The sequence below is a fragment of the Channa argus genome, chromosome 9 (genome assembly GCF_033026475.1).
Source record: "Channa argus isolate prfri chromosome 9, Channa argus male v1.0, whole genome shotgun sequence".
In the NCBI taxonomy this organism is placed as follows: domain Eukaryota; kingdom Metazoa; phylum Chordata; class Actinopteri; order Anabantiformes; family Channidae; genus Channa; species Channa argus.
Window position 1 is genome coordinate 10,645,201 of NC_090205.1, and position 17,697 is coordinate 10,662,897.

General features: G+C 40.7%; 1 protein-coding gene across 4 annotated transcripts in view; it reads right to left on the minus strand.

Moving 5' to 3' along the window:
- Positions 1 to 3,332: 3,332 nt before the first annotated feature.
- mycbp2 (MYC binding protein 2) overlaps positions 3,333 to 17,697 on the minus strand; it is a 59,910-nt gene continuing 45,545 nt past the window's right edge. For 2 of the 4 annotated variants that reach the window (XM_067516057.1, XM_067516058.1), the window contains 28 exons: positions 13,595 to 15,226; positions 13,264 to 13,433; positions 12,903 to 13,150; positions 12,645 to 12,812; positions 11,798 to 11,955; positions 11,508 to 11,707; positions 11,126 to 11,275; positions 10,881 to 11,041; positions 10,596 to 10,752; positions 10,236 to 10,460; positions 10,045 to 10,110; positions 9,518 to 9,757; positions 9,309 to 9,398; positions 9,134 to 9,214; positions 8,778 to 9,044; positions 7,829 to 8,112; positions 7,615 to 7,711; positions 7,336 to 7,455; positions 7,150 to 7,251; positions 6,928 to 7,056; positions 6,685 to 6,817; positions 6,423 to 6,526; positions 5,879 to 6,067; positions 5,670 to 5,777; positions 5,222 to 5,431; positions 5,034 to 5,141; positions 4,390 to 4,555; positions 3,333 to 4,034 (listed from right to left, as the gene is read on the minus strand). In XM_067516057.1, the coding sequence (XP_067372158.1) occupies positions 3,919 to 4,034; positions 4,390 to 4,555; positions 5,034 to 5,141; positions 5,222 to 5,431; positions 5,670 to 5,777; positions 5,879 to 6,067; positions 6,423 to 6,526; positions 6,685 to 6,817; positions 6,928 to 7,056; positions 7,150 to 7,251; positions 7,336 to 7,455; positions 7,615 to 7,711; positions 7,829 to 8,112; positions 8,778 to 9,044; positions 9,134 to 9,214; positions 9,309 to 9,398; positions 9,518 to 9,757; positions 10,045 to 10,110; positions 10,236 to 10,460; positions 10,596 to 10,752; positions 10,881 to 11,041; positions 11,126 to 11,275; positions 11,508 to 11,707; positions 11,798 to 11,955; positions 12,645 to 12,812; positions 12,903 to 13,150; positions 13,264 to 13,433; positions 13,595 to 15,226 (5,879 nt within the window). In that variant the 3' untranslated portion in view covers positions 3,333 to 3,918. Of the gene's footprint in view, positions 4,035 to 4,389; positions 4,556 to 5,033; positions 5,142 to 5,221; positions 5,432 to 5,669; positions 5,778 to 5,878; positions 6,068 to 6,422; positions 6,527 to 6,684; positions 6,818 to 6,927; positions 7,057 to 7,149; positions 7,252 to 7,335; positions 7,456 to 7,614; positions 7,712 to 7,828; positions 8,113 to 8,777; positions 9,045 to 9,133; positions 9,215 to 9,308; positions 9,399 to 9,517; positions 9,758 to 10,044; positions 10,111 to 10,235; positions 10,461 to 10,595; positions 10,753 to 10,880; positions 11,042 to 11,125; positions 11,276 to 11,507; positions 11,708 to 11,797; positions 11,956 to 12,644; positions 12,813 to 12,902; positions 13,151 to 13,263; positions 13,434 to 13,594; positions 15,227 to 15,822; positions 15,934 to 17,305; positions 17,486 to 17,697 lie in introns of all 4 variants that reach the window. The other 2 variants (XM_067516055.1, XM_067516056.1) reach the window with 2 other exon arrangements.

Below are 17,697 nucleotides of genomic sequence, written 5' to 3' on the forward strand. Positions count from 1 at the left end.
CACGTAATTTCCTTGGAAATTGCCTTTTCTAGTTATTATTATTATTATTATTATTATTATAGCCCGTTTTTCGGTCGCTATCTAGTCCTAGACGGTTTGTCGTAGAAACTTCGTTCCACTTCCTAAACGTAGGTCCCTTTTAGGACAGGGGTGGTATTACTTTTCTCATTAATAACTTTTATACTTTTTATTATATTTCACTTTTTATGAACTTTTTTTCCCATAGAAAATGAATGGAAGGCACTTAAAATTTCCCTTCAACTTGCCACTTTTCATCTGCCTCTTGTGTCGTCATACTTTGGAGTAGAAACTTCATTTAAAGTTTATACGGGTCTAGTCCCTTTCAACTTTTTCTGGGTGGATCAGCTTCTTTCTATCTTTTATACTTTTTGAATAATCGCAGTTTTAGTTTTAGGCAACTTTTGGAGCTTTTTCAACTTTTCCATTAGTGTGTATTGCGGAATGTTGGAGCAGCTAGAGTGGGTGACATCACACGCACTCTAACTTTTCAGCTTCCACTTTTAGCAACTTTTTTCCTTCTTTTCCTTCTTTCCTTCAGTCAACTTTAATCTTACATAAACAAACTATACATCAGAATGTAGGTATTTTTGTCTTCCTTCAGTAAATGTAACTCTCATAGTGACAGGACTGATGGTTCTTTCTCCAAGTGTCCAGAAGCAGAGAGAGTGCCGTCAAAACTCCCATTGGAGCCCATTATAACAGAGGTTCTTAAATTCTAATCAAATCACAAACGGGGGGCTGTTTTAAAATCGCCACCACGCCTTCATTTTATGGAGTATCTTCAAATAAAGTACATCAGTGTGTTCATTGAAGCCTTTTGTCACTCACAGTTTTTGAATTGTTTCGATAGGACTAATACTTTTTCATATTTTGAGCATTTTGCGAGGCATAGTCTCAGCACTTTTCCAGCCTGCCTTTGCATTTGGCTCACATGACTCAGCAGGCGGGCAGCGGGCAGCAGTCATTGTCATGGTAACGGACACAGCTGCATGACGTCATGTAATCAGCCTCAGAGCTGTGTCCACACACTTTACCTGAGTTTTTCTCCCTCAACAGACACAGTGGAGACACACACAGACACACACCCTCACAGACAGGAAATACCCTTTCAAAATAAAAGCCTTTCATAATATGTTATCCACTTTTTAGCATTTAAATGCTAAAATGACTTTGTGGTGAAGTTTCCCTACACACACACCCTCACAGATAGGAAACACACTTTCAAAATAAAAGCCTTTCATAATATTTTATCCACTTTTTAGCATTTAAATGCTAAAATGACTTTGTGGTGAAGTTTCCCTACACACACACCCACAGACAGGAAACACACTTTCAAAATAAAAGCCTTTTATCATTCTTATTTTAATTATTTAGCATTTAAATGCTAAAATGAGTTTGTTTTGAAGTCTCCCTACAGTGGACACACAAACTACCACGCAGACACAGACAGGAAACACACTTTCAAATTAAAAGCTCTTTTCAACTTTTTAACAGTTTTTCAGCATTAAAATGGTTCCTTCATTTCTAAGTAGTTACTTCTAGCTTTTTTCTTTACACTTTAATAGCAACTTTTTTACTTTGCTTCTTTTTTTGTTTCTTTTAACTTTGGGAATATTTACCTTTTCCTTTGTTTATTACTACTTCTTTCCACTTTTGTTAATCAAGTTGTTGCTTTTTCACTTCTTACTTTTTTCTTTACACTTTCAATAGGAACTTTTTACTTTGCTTCTTTTTCTGTTTCTTTACACTTTAAATATCAACTTTTTACTTATTTACTTCCTCCATTGTTACTTTCTACTTTTTTTCTTTTCTGAATTCAACTTTTCCTGGGATTTTGGATTTTTTCCTTTTCTTGTCATCTTCTTCTTTCTCTTTTTGTTTGTATTTATCTCTCTTCAGCGTTTGCGGCTTTGAACGTACAAACGCCTCTGCTCTCAGCAGCTTCTGAGCGGTCGGCCTCTACCGGGCGACTTAACAGCTCTCTCACGTAATTTCCTTGGAAATTGCCTTTTCTAGTTCTACTTACTGTTTGTAGCTTATCCCAGTTGTACACGCCCCTGTATTTGACTCAACCTGTAAAAGTGTTATAATGTCTAGTTATTGTTTTAACGACCAATTTGAATTACTACTGCTGTAAACCTTACAGGTGAAATTAACAAAGTCGGAGTTAAAAGTATAAAACTACAACTGTGTGACTGAAATCTGTTGCTGAGCCATTGCGATACTGTAGGTTACAGGAGAAAGCTGTACTAATATACTGCAAAAAATATATAAGTGAAATGATGATGTAACAAGAAGGACTATTGCCAGTCATCTACCAATTTTCCTCCTACTATATACAACCCATGTTGTTGTTGCAACTAATGGGAAGTATGGTAACAAAAAGAATAAAAGCCCACATTTCAAATTCTCTGGAGGTTATTGTAGGCTGGAATTCATTGTATGTTTTTTTTTTTTGACATATGACAGGAAGTGACTAAAGCAAGTTTGCTATTTGGTACCAGGGAATAAGACAATATTGGTAATGATAGTAATGCATCATTTAGTAATCAAATAACTATTTAAGGATTGACAACATTAAGTCTTCAACTTAAGAGTAAGTAATTTAAACACTGCTTTAAAAAAATGACACATTGAACTTTGCTAAACAGAGAACCTGGTTTATTACCATTCAACTCCATCCACCACAGATATTACAGAGCAGATTCACAAGTATTAAGCTTTTAATATAACAGCAGCTGCTTTTTTTCCATACTCTGTTTTCCTGACCCCAACCCACCCCTGCCTCCTACTAGGGAAAAGCTTTACAGGTGCACAATTGTATTTGGTGTGAAGAATGGCCCCTCACATAATTCAGCTGTAATCAGTCTCGCTACGGTTTTTCTTTTTTTCCCTTTTGTATTACTGTAGGGTTTAAGTTTTATATTTCGTTAAACACAGCTGCAAATCGGAATTACATCCATCATTATTCACTGCATGTGCCAGACTCCATCGCATTTCCAGAAAACAGAAGAGGTCTGACATTTAGACAATGGGGGGGAATTACAACTGTCTACTGTATAAAAATGTACAGTGGCTTTATAGACATACATTCCATAGGTTAAACAGCTGCAAAACAGGAGGCACACCCAGTATTGCACTTCATTAAAAGTTCTGGCTCAAAACATAACCCAGAATATCAAACAAAACTGAAGTGAAGAGTAGCAATTTTGGAGACAGCTATTCTGAATGGTATCATTATATACAAGATAGGATAAATCGTACACTATTTTCCTCCCAAAGATAATATTCTTAACAGTCTTATCCACCTGTTCTCTTTTTTTTTTTGTCAGTCAACCGATGATGCACTTGACATTGGAGAATACTGTACAAGATTACGAAAAATGTTTACATATACCAATATCTTAAATATATAGTTAGGAAGCTGGAAATACAGCCTGTTCCTTTTTTTTTTAACCCCACGCTGATCCATAGTTCCTTTAAGCAAATGTTATTTCATATTCAACGTTTAATCTGGTATTGATGCCCTTCATCAGGAGGTGTGATCAGGTGGTGTGCAATGTCTATAGAAGCCGAGGGAATACAACGGCCGCATGCAAACACGTCACAAGTTATGTTCATTTTTTTCTTTTTTTAAAATTCTATTGTTGTTTTTTTCATTCAGGTTACTCTGAATCCACAGGAGCCGCCATTCGCACAGCCACAGTTTGCAGCAGAGCCCAGATACTGATGTTGGTAGAAGATCACCCCCCGAGAACTCTCGGGCACAGAGCAGAAACCTGGTCCAGGGTCCAGGAGGCTTGGCAATACAAGAGCCAAGCTTCACGACTGAGCTTCAGGAGCAGCAGCCAGAAATCACAGTAGACGAACTGGTTTTCAGTAAGAGTCTCTTGTCGTTTAGAAGGTGTGGGCATTCCTGCACACCCCACAGCCCAGGGCGAACTCCTCACCTGTTGGTGGATGGACCACATGCAAAGGGCACTCAGTACCCTCCAATTGCTTGCCTTTGGGCCCTGTGGCAGAAAAGACAATGATTACATCTCAGTTACATCTGATTGCTTTCAGTCTCATATTTGCAACCAATAAGTAAGTGTTTTTGTCTTTGTTATATGGAGTCTTTTTATCTTTCAGTTTTGAGAATTAAAATCCCACTTATTTCTTCCAGTCAAACAAGGTATTCATTACTTGCATTTGAAGCCTATACCTCCAACAGCCCTCATCATTGGCCTTATTAGCATTAATGTAATAAAAGGAGGTGTTTGTTGGGACAATACAGATTACTTACAGATGATCTTGCTCAGACTATTGCTACAATTAAAAAATGTTGACATTTTAAAGATAAATATGGCCAATAAAATCTTTAAGCACCTGCAGGACAGTGGGGTAATTCCTCTTTGGGGACACTGGTCATTCTCTGGAAGTCGTCATGGCAGGCGTTGCAGAAGTGTGTGGTACCAAAGCAGAAGAAAACAGCCACAGAGCAGCAGTACCGACATTTATACTCGAGGAAGTCTGTGCCATGTTTGGAGCACATCTGGTGAAAGCACACAGGGGATATCAGGGGTTGCGATTATATTTTTGTGTAATGAGAACAGATACACACTGTTTGCAAGCAACAGCTGCATATTGTGGCTATATTTTCTTGCTGAGAACGAGAGAAGATTGGTACTAGATTTCTGAAGTAAACATTTCCTCATAACCTCATAGTTCTGATAAGAGTCAAGAGTCACTGGTCTGATAAGGAAGTTGTTTAGTATGTAACCATCACTATACATTTTATTTAGTCCGCTTTAAACATTATGGTAGGTGGATTTTGATACCTATTTTTTAATACCACACCAGTGTAGCTCTTTACCTCTTTCTCTAGTTTTGCTAAACTAGGCTAACCTAGCATGCTATTTATAGCATCATAGACTCTTGACAAGTACTGTAGGTGAATATGCACATTTACCATGTGCAACAATTGTTTTAGACCAGCTAGTTTATGATCCTCACAGACATAATTTACTCACTTGAGCCCTAGAGACATCTGAGCATGCTCCACAGATCAGCTCACTGGGGTCATAGTCATCTCCCTGTCCTGCCTCTGCATCACAGCGAGCCTCTCCTCCAAAGTAGGCCTAGAAAAAGGACACCCGTTATTTTTCTACCGAAAAACATTTAAATATAAACATTTTCGCATGTTTAATTTATGCGGTACCTTCTTGCACTTGTAACAGACATAATATGCGTATCTGTTCATGGCAAAGCCTGCAGGGTCGTTGTGGAAGCGTGCTCCTGGTGTAGTTATTGCCTCACTTTTATGCAGACCCTCATACTCCAGCCTCATCAGAGCCTTTCTCCTTACATCTTCATAAAGTTCCTTGATAGGGTCAAGCAGGTCCTTAATGACTGAGTGATTGATTTTGTTCTGGAGGTGAACAAATAAATAAACAAATCAGCCCTTGTTTTTATAGGTAGTTCTGTGGGGTTTCACTGTGTTTAACGATAATGACAGCAAGCAAATGCTTTACTAAAAATTGAGGTATTCCAACAATTTATTTAGGCAAACCAAGCTTAATCAACATCAAGGTGCGGTGGAGGCTGTTTACAGCGTTGTCGTTGCTGAGTTAATCTCTTAAGTCAGAGAGGATCAGGTAACATCTTACCTTGCAAATGGGACACAACATAAACCCAAATGTGATCCTAGGCCCAAGCCAACGATTTTCAAGAACACGCCGAGTACACTGAAGGTGGAACACATGAGTGCAGTCCAACTGGAAAGAGAACAAAGAGTTAAAGATAAATGATATCACACTTACACCTACCAAGTGAAACTTTTAAACCTTCTGGATAAACAAGTCGTATTTAGAGGTACCTGTACAGCAGGAGCAGCAGAGAGGGCTTCTGTGAAGCAGATCATACACATGTCATCTGCATCCTGTTTCAGACAGCCAGTGTTCTTGTCACAGCCATGCAAACATGGGAGACAGGTCTCTTCATTCTTAACTCCTCCACAGGGATGTCCACAAGGATGAGTCTTGCTGCAAGCCAATTTAGCGTACTCCTACATACGGCATGAGTGAAATTAGTGAAACATAGTAGTGTGTCAAATACTGTAGGTTAAGTAAAAGCTTTACTTTAGAACAGTTCTTCCATGTCTTGGCTAGATATATGCATCTCCATTATCATAATCACAATGGATGCAGTTATAAGACCAGGCTCTTAAACAAACTATAGCTCAGTATTTCAAATATTTTTCCACTCAGACTTCAAATTCTACTTCTGTGAATCAACAAAATCCTTCAACTGTGACATGAATTAGGTTTCTGTGATTTGAATCTTGACAGAGTACATATATAAATAAATAATTAGTGTAATAATGGATAGTAATAATCTCATTAATAGTTGATGTTATATACCTGGCAGTCTGGATCTGAGCAGACGCTGCCAACTGCTGACAGCTCCGTGCCATTCCTCGTACCACAGAACCTGCAGGCATCTGAGCTGCTAGAAGCTGGTTTACCTATAAAATATTACAATTTGTCAGATCGGGTTTAGATTCTGGAGGTACAATGGTTGGAAACATAATTTTTACACAAATTAAGCATTTCTTTCAATAATAAATAAGCAACACAAACAACACCCATACAGTCATATTGATCTGTGTACATGTTACGGCACCTGTGTGCTCTCTGAACTCCACCATAGCCTTCATAGTCTTAGAGTCAGCCAGAGCCATGAGCCAGAAGAGCTTGGTCCTCCCACATCCTTCATGAAGATCCACTTTTATTGCCTCCTCTTCCTCCTTGAACACCTGAAAGCAGCCGCAAAGAAAAATGAATTTACACTTTCCCGCTGTACTTTACATTTTAGTTATAAATAGTTCTACTTTATTCATAACCCAGAAAAAGAGATCAACCCCACCTGTCTCTGGTGAGAGCGTGTGCGTCTGTGCAGGTGGAGAAAGCGGTCACAGTCGGTGCAGAGGTTTCCACAAATGTTACACAGGATAATGGCTGCCGTCTCACCATCATCATGGTTGTCACACATGGGCTGTGGATAGAAGAGGAGAAAATAAATATTGTTTACCTGATAAGTCATTTATTACTATATATTATAGCACATAGCCTTTTATATTGTTCTCACCATCTGTTTCTGCTGTCCATCTTTACCCATCCAGCGACCAGAAGAGAGCCTGTCTACATGGTCCTGGTCCAGCACACAAAGTGATGCTAAGGCAAGCCACAGCTATGAGCAAGTACAAGAAATTTTGTATTACTTTATGCCCTTTATTTTTAAAAATGTGTTCTTTATGATGTAAATAGTTCATACCCTTGTGGTCGCGATACACCGTACAGGTGACCGATGCTCCTCCTCCATTTTGGTCAGTGCTATGATCGTCTCAGCTATTGCATTTTTGGTGACTCTCGACCAAGCATCTGAAAGGTGGCCCTAAAACAGCACACAACTGTGTTAAAGATAGTTTTCTTTGTATCATAACGCTCACAAAATACCACAATAAAAATACTACAAAGATGATGAACATAGTTCCATGTTTCATGAGAGGTGCAGACAGTTAAATAGGAGAGAATGATATAAGCAGGAACTTACAGCTGCCATGTCTTTGACCAGCTTTATGATGATCTCTGCAATCTGAGGAGGAGTGGAGCCTTTCATCCACCAGTGGCTCTCCCCTCTGCGGATGTAACTGAACATAAGGAATGCCAAAGAATTTGTCATTTCCCACAGCATAAGTGAATTTGTGTTTATGACTATAATAAATTACATACTTTTGAACATTGCAACAGGCCAAGAAAATGCTCACCTAGAGTTGAAGATCATGGGTAGTGTCACAGTTGTGACCCCTTTGCCAGCAGCCATGCCGGCTGTACCAGAGATGGTTGTGCCTTTGGCTTTCAGTTGCACGGTGAGGGCTTTTGCAATGCAGCCCAGGAACATGTCAAGAATACCGAGTTTATTCCAGTCACCTTTCTCTGTGGAGTGGATGATGTCACTGATGTCTGCTGGTGGCAGAGCTTTCACCCCGATGACGCTGGCAAGTCTCACAGGTGTCACCTCTGGAAGGACTCGTCTAAGCAGTGACGTTACCTGAAAAGCAGTGAAGAAGATCAGATGACTTTTTTTGTGTAACATGGTATTTAACTTAACACATATACACACACACAGAAAATAAATAGAATATGTATTTAAATAATTGATTTTACTTCATCATGACCGCATGGTCACCAACAGCCAGTACTTGGTTGGGGATCGCTTGCAAATATATGTGAGAAACATCCTTCTCTACATGTAGCAAATCATATAGACACCCTGTGAAAACTGCTACAGTCCTCTAACACTTAAAGCATTTAAAGTATCCACTGTATTTAAAAACGTATTAACATTATTAAAAATCTCCTCTGACTAAGCATTGTGTCCAGTGTGCACAAGGACACAAATACCCTTGAGCATGAAGGCAAGTATAATACACATTACTGCCTGTTTCATGCAATTCCTCTGACTGACAGTTGGTGGTGGTAATGTATCAAAACACTTGCAAATGCAGGTAAGTGGAGGACTGCAAGATATTAAATATGGGTGTAACCAGTCTATGTTTGAAAATTTTTAAATTCTAGTGTTGCAATTGTTTAATGGATAAGTCAGCTTCCTCAGAACAAAAGGAAAATGTGTTTACAGGAACACTCCACAGGGTACCTTTTAACAGTAACTTTCATGCGACTAAACCAAATTTGCAAGTGTGTCCACTCGCCTACCTGTCTCTGTACTCGTGGGGAAGCTGTGTGCAGCAGAGAAAACAGGTCTTGCAAGAGTGTCAACTGCTGAGCAAGGTACTGGCGGCCCACATTTGAGCCACTCAAAGCTAGGACCATGGACAGGAGTTCAAAACAGTAGGCATCGGAGGAGGCGTCATCATCACTGGGTTGGGAGTTGGCATTCTCTTTACTGGAGATGGCGTGCTCCCACTCCTCTCTCACACGTGTTGCCTCCATACGGATGGCTTGGACAATGTGTGCGCACACCTGGAAATTAATCCATTCGTTAGGTTAGAGGCGCTCATCCTGTTAGATTTGAGAAGATTTGAGGAAGGTTAGAGGAACTACACATTCACCTGTTTCTGCAGGTTGGTCAGTTTGCTTCTGCTGAATATGATGCCAACCATGTGCTCTTTAAGGTCTGCATCAGATGGTACCTATTTAAAAAAACAAAAACAGACAAACATTAGGTTAAAGGTCGCTAAATATGCAAGTAAGTAAACAAGTCAGTTAAACTATCCGAGAGCAGACCTTGTCTTCTCCCTCTGGTGACGAAAGCAGGTTTTTCTCCTCTTGTTCCGGAGTTGGTTCTGCGTCTCCACTTATTAGTTTTCCAAAGACCTAAATACACACACAGACATAACATTAAAGTTTGAAAGACAATAAAACAATTTCCAACAGAAATAAATTAACTGAATAATGTAACAATAAGGCACATGGATGAAGCAGTTAAGGCATACCTGTGAGGTGATGAGGCGAAAAACTCGTAGTGTTTCTGCCTCGCAGTTCTTCTGCTGGGCCATGCTGGCTGAGATCTGCCCTATAATCTTGATGCTCTCACCCTCTTTCCAACCAAGAACTTTGACTTGGCGAACCCTCAGAGTGTTTTCAGGACCTTTTAGTTCCACCTTGATCACATGATGATCACCTCCAGGAAGCTCACTGGTTACCCAGCCCATGTGACGTGAATCAAGGTCAACCTAGGATGAAAAGGCATAAGGTAAATGTGCAGTATATTAAAACTTATAACAATAAAAGTGTATGTTGATCCCGTGAAAGAGAAGGGACAATATAATTTGGGAATCAGAAAAAGTATAAGCTGATATAAACAGTATAACACAACAAAAAAAGACATGAAAACAAGCTACCTGTTTGTGTTTTGAGAATAGCTTTGATTATAGTACTTCATTGTAAGTAAAAATACAGTGTATATACACAAGTATATTATTTTTACTCAACTTATTCATTGCAAAGAAATTTACCATACCTGTTTGATTCTGCATAGGTCCTCGATTGCTTTTCCACACAGGAATGTAACTGATGTGACTTTGTTCTGTGGAGTTATAATTAAATTCACTTAAATACAGTGTCATATTCTTTCCAGTGTAGCCTTTTATATATATTTAAAATCTAAAAGTCCCCAAACAAGTCAGTGCCTGGTTTGTTGTTGCCCCTTACCCCAATGTCTCTGGAGTTGTCAACATGAACAGATACATTTGAGGCATTTATGCCTTTTACACAGCTAATGGTAATGCTCTTGGTTTTGTTCTTGTCCTCATCTCCAGACTCCCAGAAGGTCTCCGTAGAGCCGTCTGTTAGGCTGCCAATCATTGCAGGACGACTAGACGTCTTGATGTCTACTACACTGGTCAGGTCCTTCAGACAGGTCACCAGGCAGAGATCCTATCACAACATACAGATACATTAAAGTCACGTCAGCGCACAACAGACGATAACAAGAGGATTCTTTCTGGTGGCTCAATTGGTGTTGATCAAAGGAAGACAGATGTAATGTATAAGTAAATGTAATTTTCTAACCTGGCTCATTGCTTCGTAGCCTGACTGCACACTGATGTTGAAGCTTTCTTCACTGTCTCCGTCATCTGACTTGGACAAGATGTTGTTAATGTGATGAAAAACATTGCTCTGGTGGAGGAACTGGTGGTCTGATTGCTTGAACTTGAGACTCCAGCACCTAAAAGTATAAAATCATAAACAGATTCTAATGAAATGTACATAATACAAAAAAAATACTAGAGTTAGTGTTAAAAGATACTTACACAATAGATTAAAAACTGATTTATTTTCTAGCAGAAAATGTACCTAAGCGCCATCTGCTGAAGTGAGCTGCCACTAGGTAGTGACATCATCAGGTCAGAGATGGTCTGGAGGAGGCGGTGAAAAGTGTGCGGGAGAGGATGGGCTGCCTCTCCGGCGATGACAATGTCCGAGAGAGGATGTTCACAAACACCAAGGTCTCTTTCCTGTAGTGTGCAGTTCAGCATGTTCAGAATTCTAAGTTGCCACAACAAAGAAAAGGTAAAGCTGTGTGCTGAATGAGTCTTTACCTGTTCTACATTTTCTTTGTTCCCCTTGTTCTCATCATCTTCCTCATCCTCAGGTTCAAAAGGAGAAGGGGTGAGAGATGCCACAAAATGCCACAGGATGTCGTGCAGAGAGGTGGTTTGGATCACATTGCACAGCAGCCAGTTGAATGCCTGACAGGAATACCATGAGTAAATCATAAGAATTAGTCTTATTATTACATAAATATAACATTAAGTCAAATTAAAACATAACTGCTAATTTACTATCCACATTAACTTGATTAACTCACAATATTCCGCAAACTAACTGCCTATAACCCAGAGTTACTGGTCTATAATAAGATATAATTAGAGCATGATTGAGCTCTGTAAAAAAAAGGTACTGCAGCTCAGACTGGCATACCTCCATGGCAAACACTCTGCAGGCAGACTTTCTCAGTGCGTGCTTCATGGCCACCTCCAGGCCCTCCAGGTCATGGTGCTGGATAACAAAAGCCAGAACAGGCCACTGGAAGTTCCTCTCTCCCTTACTGAGAGAGCCGTGGGCTGAGATCAGCCGGGAAAGCTCTGGAGAAGGGTGCCTCAACAAGGAGGATCCCACCTCTAAATGGAGGAGAGAGCAGGTGGATGATACAGATGGATGCTGTAATTCAATAATCAATAGTGATTTCTGTAATGATTACGTGTCATTACCTGCATCCCCACTGTGGACCCTACGCCTGGGCACAGCTTTGACTCGGGCTGGAGAGGGTGAGTGTTGCTTGTCATACTCAGAGGCTACGACTGAGTAAGACCTCTGAAACACTGTGCGCTTAGCGGTGTCGCTGTCTGTGATTGGACTGGTTTCGAGACTAAAAGAGAGCCCATAAGGACAAAGAGAGATAACCAGTGTTTAACCTCAAGGTAAAATATCTCTGAAGACATACAATCTGTTCAGATTTTTTACATAATCATAAATGAGTGTTAGCTGCCAAAACAGTGTGTGTTTTTTCAACAGCTATTGAGGGTGGGAGGATGAGATGGATGTATATATATGAACAGACTCTGGCAGTAATTATAAGAAAACTTTTGTTAAACAATAAGATATTTTTATCCACTCTGAACGACTAATGTCATGCTACAGTTTTTCTGATTGACATAAAAACACAAGCCCTATACAGAAACTGAAGCACTCAGGCTACAGGATGAGGCTGGTCATAATAAAGAGTCTTAACAATAAAGGCACATTTTTTTGAACAATATGCAATGGTGCTTGCTGTCAATCTATATGGGAGGTGGGAGGGTGGTGTATATTTGAATGAAAAAATGGCAATGTTTTGCTGGTCTGCTTTGAACATACCTTTCTTATTCTGGGAAATTTAAATATCTCAACAAATTTAAGAAGAAATCGGCAGAGGTGACAAAATGGTGTTGAATATACATATTAATCATTTTGCATATATGCCCCTTTATAGTTGATGTAAAGTAAAAAGCTGTGTCACAAGAACATTTTTAAGTTACAGTATGAAATATCACAATGACAGAAAATGGAACTACTTACCTGGGTGGCATTGATTTCATATTACTCTCTGGTTCCTCAAACACATTTGGGCAGGCATCTGGGGTGACCGAAATGTAAGGAGCGGGAACAGATGTTGAGCGCAAATACCTCATCTCATCTTGGAAGAGATTATCATCTTGGTAAGCCCCAAAGTTTTCTGTGTGTTGCCTGGTCAGTCAGGGGAGAGTGAGTCGCACATTACTATTAGGTTTTCTTACGAACAAAACGTAAGCAATTATTAGCTGAGCTGTTAGCTACCTAGCTAGTGTCTGTAGGTAGAGACAACCCATTTTATTGGGAAGTTCATCTGACACGCCTTCCTTGAGGCTGGGAAGCAGTTGGGAATGCAGAGGCCGGGGAGGGTGGTGGCACAGCATGCTGGGCTCAGCAGCACTGCTCAGGGACAGCAGGAATAAAGCGTTTGCCCGAATCACCTGGTGGGCCTCCATAGTGGGCAAAGCCCTTGGGGTCTTTACCTGCAGAGGTTTCTTTCTTGACTGCTTTACCTGACGAAGAACATGCAGATTGAGTTTGGTTTGTATAGTCACAGAACTCAGACTGATGAAAAAAGTTGACAGTGGTTCAGTTCCTTGCAAACCTTGCAGCGGCAGCAAATTACCTTTTCCCTGGCAGCAGTCTGTTTCTCTCTAAGGTACTTTTCCCGACAACGATCGCAGACCAGGTACCAGGTGCTGCCTCCAATGCCTCCATCTCCACAGTTCCCAGCCCAACCACCACAGAAGTGCCCAATACTGTTGTAGCCCTGGCCTCCAGCATAGCGTCCACAGCCTTCCATAGAAACACATAGGAGGGAGCACAGAACATATTTTAAACTTATGGCACTTTTCTCAAAGTTGCTATATGAAACTGACATACTAAAAGACAATCTGAATGACTAATCTACATTTACCTTACCACAACACTCTACCTATAACTTTCTGAATTCTTACCTGGATGAGCTTGTCTCATATGGTAGGTGACAGGGTAAGGGTGAGATTCCCCGCAAAGCTCACAGATGGTGTCTTTCTCTGGTCCACCCATGGCGAGCTGTGCCATCTCTCCAAACAGATTCCCTCTTGGGCGCACCTCTGCCTTCTCCCTTTTCTTTTTTTCCTTCTTTGCCTTTTTACTGTCTTTTTCATGTTCCTTCTTTTTTAAGATTGCACTTGACCCTGGGCTGGGGAAGATCATGTTCTGAGTTGCTGCCTTGATGGTTGCCATTGATATGTCCTCCCAGAATGCCACCAAATGCTGTAATGTTAACGGTAAGATTGACTTTGCCCTCATTGAGGGATGAGAATTCATCTCATAGGAAATGGCCTCTTTCCCATCCTCACATTTCTCTGGCAATGGAGGTTCCTTCAGCATAGACAGCACCTTGTTTTTGTTGATGCTTCCCATTTTGGAGATGTCTGGGCCATGAGGAGCAATATTAAACATGTTTAGTGCAGAGGAGATCTCTAAAGAGTGGCGGTTCTTTAACTTGCTCTCCTTTTCCTCAGCCCCCTGTCCTCCCAGGGAGCTGCGGATTGGTGCATGCTCTTTGGTTAAGTCTGGGTTGAACTTCAGGAAGGAGGAGCAGGCCATGGCATCGTGGACAATACCTTCATGCCAAAGGAATGCTGCGAAGACTGCTCGTGCACATTCAGCCACAGAGGGTGACATGGCCTGTTTGGCAGGCTCTGTGATCCTTGATGTGCTTTCACCTTTAAATAGAGGGCCCGATTTATCCTTTTTAGGCCGCGTGTGTCGACTGGAGTTTTTGCGACTGACTTTAGGCGAAGAGCGGCTCTCTAGTTCCTCCTTTACAGGGGCTTTTCCAATGCTAAAATGAACCTTACATGAGCTCTCGTCAGCATTACGGGCTTCCACGTTCTCATCATTGGTGTCCTCATTGGAGATAAGAGCACTAGAGGTGCACACCTCCACTACTTCACTGTGGAGGTTCTCCTGGGTTACATGTGGAGAAGGAACGCGGTTTTCTGCATTGCTGATCACACCCTTATTTGGATCTTTAGTAGATGGTTTGGGGGAGGTAGATCTGCCTCTAAGCGGCTCTGTAAGTGGAACCTTTTTCTTTCTGAGTGTGTCTGGGTCCAGAGTGTATGAATCTGATTTGGATCTCTCTCTGGGAGGGTCCAGCCGAGCTTTGGAAGATGGACTAACTTTAGGTTGTAGGTTCTTGTCATGTTGGGTGGAGGACGAGTGTTGAGGGGAGGAGTTGCTAGATGGACTAGACCTTCCTGAGGAGGATAGTCCCTTTTGTTTGGGAGAAGAGGAACGAGAGCCAGGGTTCGGGGACTCAGCCCGAAATCCGGAGGTTCTACCATCTGCCTTTAGAGCCTGAAGAGTGTTGTGATTGGGCGAGTGAGAGCGGCTGTGAGAGTCAGACCTCAGCTTGGCTGTGTCTGATCGCAAAACGAGAGCTTCACTGGCAGAGAGTCCACTCTCACTTGTCTTGATCCTGCTCTGTTCTGACAAGCGGCTTCCTCGACTCTCTTGTTTGGGAGAGCGATTTTCCTGACGGTGTTTGGAGGCTGGGGACATGGGCCTTGCACTGGTCATCAGGTTTTCTCGTTCACCTAAATGTTGATAATTCAAATGCAATTACCACAAAACAAGGCAACGACACAAATAGTTTACTGTAACTCTAGATAAAAAACTCAAGATCCGAGTGAAAAATAAAAAAATGTAATGTTTAAAGGACATGATAAAATGTCATGAACTAAACTTTACTTTTATGATAACAGTGGGTGAAACCTGTATTTCACAAGGTGTGTTTTTCACACAGAGTGGTCTGTCTAATAGTGAACAAACTGTGATATGAATGAGAATAGCTAGTGGACCATGGAAAACTGATGAAAAACTGATTCCAGCCTAGTCTTGGGACTTCTCCTGAATGTAGCCTGAGAATTAGCCAGAAATAGATGTTTTAATGGACATTAGTCGAATAACTCAAGATTTCCAGAACTCATTTTGAAAGTATTTGTATTACCATTTTCCCCTCTTAATTGTAACATTGTATTTAGCTAGTATCAACTGTGGTTCTTTGTACTTTAGGGGCATCGCTCTAAACGGCACACAAGATTATAACGACCACAAAGCACACTGCAGTTTCGTGTGTTCCTACCCACCCTCTGCTCAGTTTTAAGATGGCATGCATGCTGGGATTACCCACCCTTTTGCCTTAGAACGAGAGATGAGAGAGAAGTGCCATGCCCAGCCAAGGACACACTGCTTTTGTGCACACGCTCACGAGAAGCAAGGCTGCGAGATGAGCCATCTACAGCTGAAAACAGTGGAGCAGATAAACAAACAAGGCATGGAATGCAAGGAAGCCACCCCGAAGAAAAAGTAAGAAATCTAATAGAGGCTATGGGGTCAAGTCAACAGGGCAAAATATAGAAAGAGGCAAATGTTAATGTGTGGGAAAGAGTAGCAGAAAGGCAGAGAAACTGAAAGACAGAAAGAGACACTAACAGTAAAGGAAAAGAGATTACAGAGCCCTGTAGGTGTCATGGAGGAAAAAAAGACTGTGCATTTATAATTTCCATATTTTCCCCCCTCCCTTCTTTTAGTGAGTAGAAAACACCTTTAAGTGGACTGAGCCAAAGTTTGAAGATACATAAACATCCTCAGTATCAGCATTTTACAGCAAATAGTCCATTACCTTGTAACACATGGCTAAGGCATGTTGTGTTTAACATGTAAAATCTCCATCCAAGATCATAACAAACCCTATGTAAATAAGTCATCCAACGTGTAAAGGGCACATGCATTAATATACTAATGGCATGAACTTGATATATTTCAGGTATATGTTTGAGAGCATGGGTTTTTCCCCTCCATGATTGTTCCCTCTTTCTGGGCTCCAAACGAAATAGGAGCAGGTTAAGAAAAAAAAAAAAAAACTACAAATAGACAAAAATATAAATACAGAAGAAAAGACTAACATAAAAAACAACAACAACAACAAAAAGTGTTTCAGACTAAAAAAGCTTCAAACAGATATTCTGGATCTTGTTGTAAGGTAATAAATAGTCCCATTATTTATACAGTGGTAGTATATTTATAGAAATAAATGAAATTTTACTGCTTACTTTACGGCTTAATTTTACTGCTAATTTTGGTTACTGTAGACTGAACTCTGTTCTAATTTAGCCCTGGGCTGGTGGAGGAATAAAATAAAATAAGGTGTTATTCAATGATGGAGGATGCACATCTAAAGTTAAATCAGTACTGAAGAGATAAAGAAGAGAGGAACAGCAGCCTAAACAAGACGGCAGACATAAAAACGAGAAACTCAGCCTATTATTTGAGCAAGTGGCAAAATATCCATTTTGTTTAGTCTAGTATTAAAGTTTGAAATCATGTTTTCTAAAACAAGTGAAAATACCTGTAAATGCATGCTTTTTCGAAGGCAGTGTCACTTGATTGTTTTAGAAACAAGATTGAAACAATGAATAATAGACTTGACTGCTTGTTAAGGATATTTCTGCACTTTAGAACATAACTGCAGCGTTATGTATCATGCTCCTGCACTCTCCAGAAAATAGATAGAATAAAATGAATAGAGTACAAATTTTGCAAAAAGAAAACTCAGCAGGAAAAGGAGCAACACTTGTGCAAGCAAGCGCTGTCAAAAAGCAGGACAGACTTACTTAGAAGCTGTGGTTGTGGCTGAGACAGTTGGGAGGGGGATTGTCCAAACACAAATGGGCTGTGGACAAGGGAAGAGGAGGAGGGAGGTTGGGCGGCTTGCTCAAATATGGAGGAGGAGGGAGCTGCTGAGAGGAAGGGCCCAGACTGAATGGAATTCAGTATGGCACTCAACCGGTCACCTGCAACATGGAGACAGAGTAAGGGGACAAACTACAGCTTATACTATGGTTTGATGTTTTCAAAAGAGGGTCTTGGGGGGGGGGGGGGGGGGTGAACTGTCATTCACTTATTATTTCTAAAAGTAAGTCATCCAATTATCTCCCACAACAGAATAGATGGGCAGATGAACTACTACTGTATGCGTTTCCAGGGTCAAGAAGTTAAAGTCTTG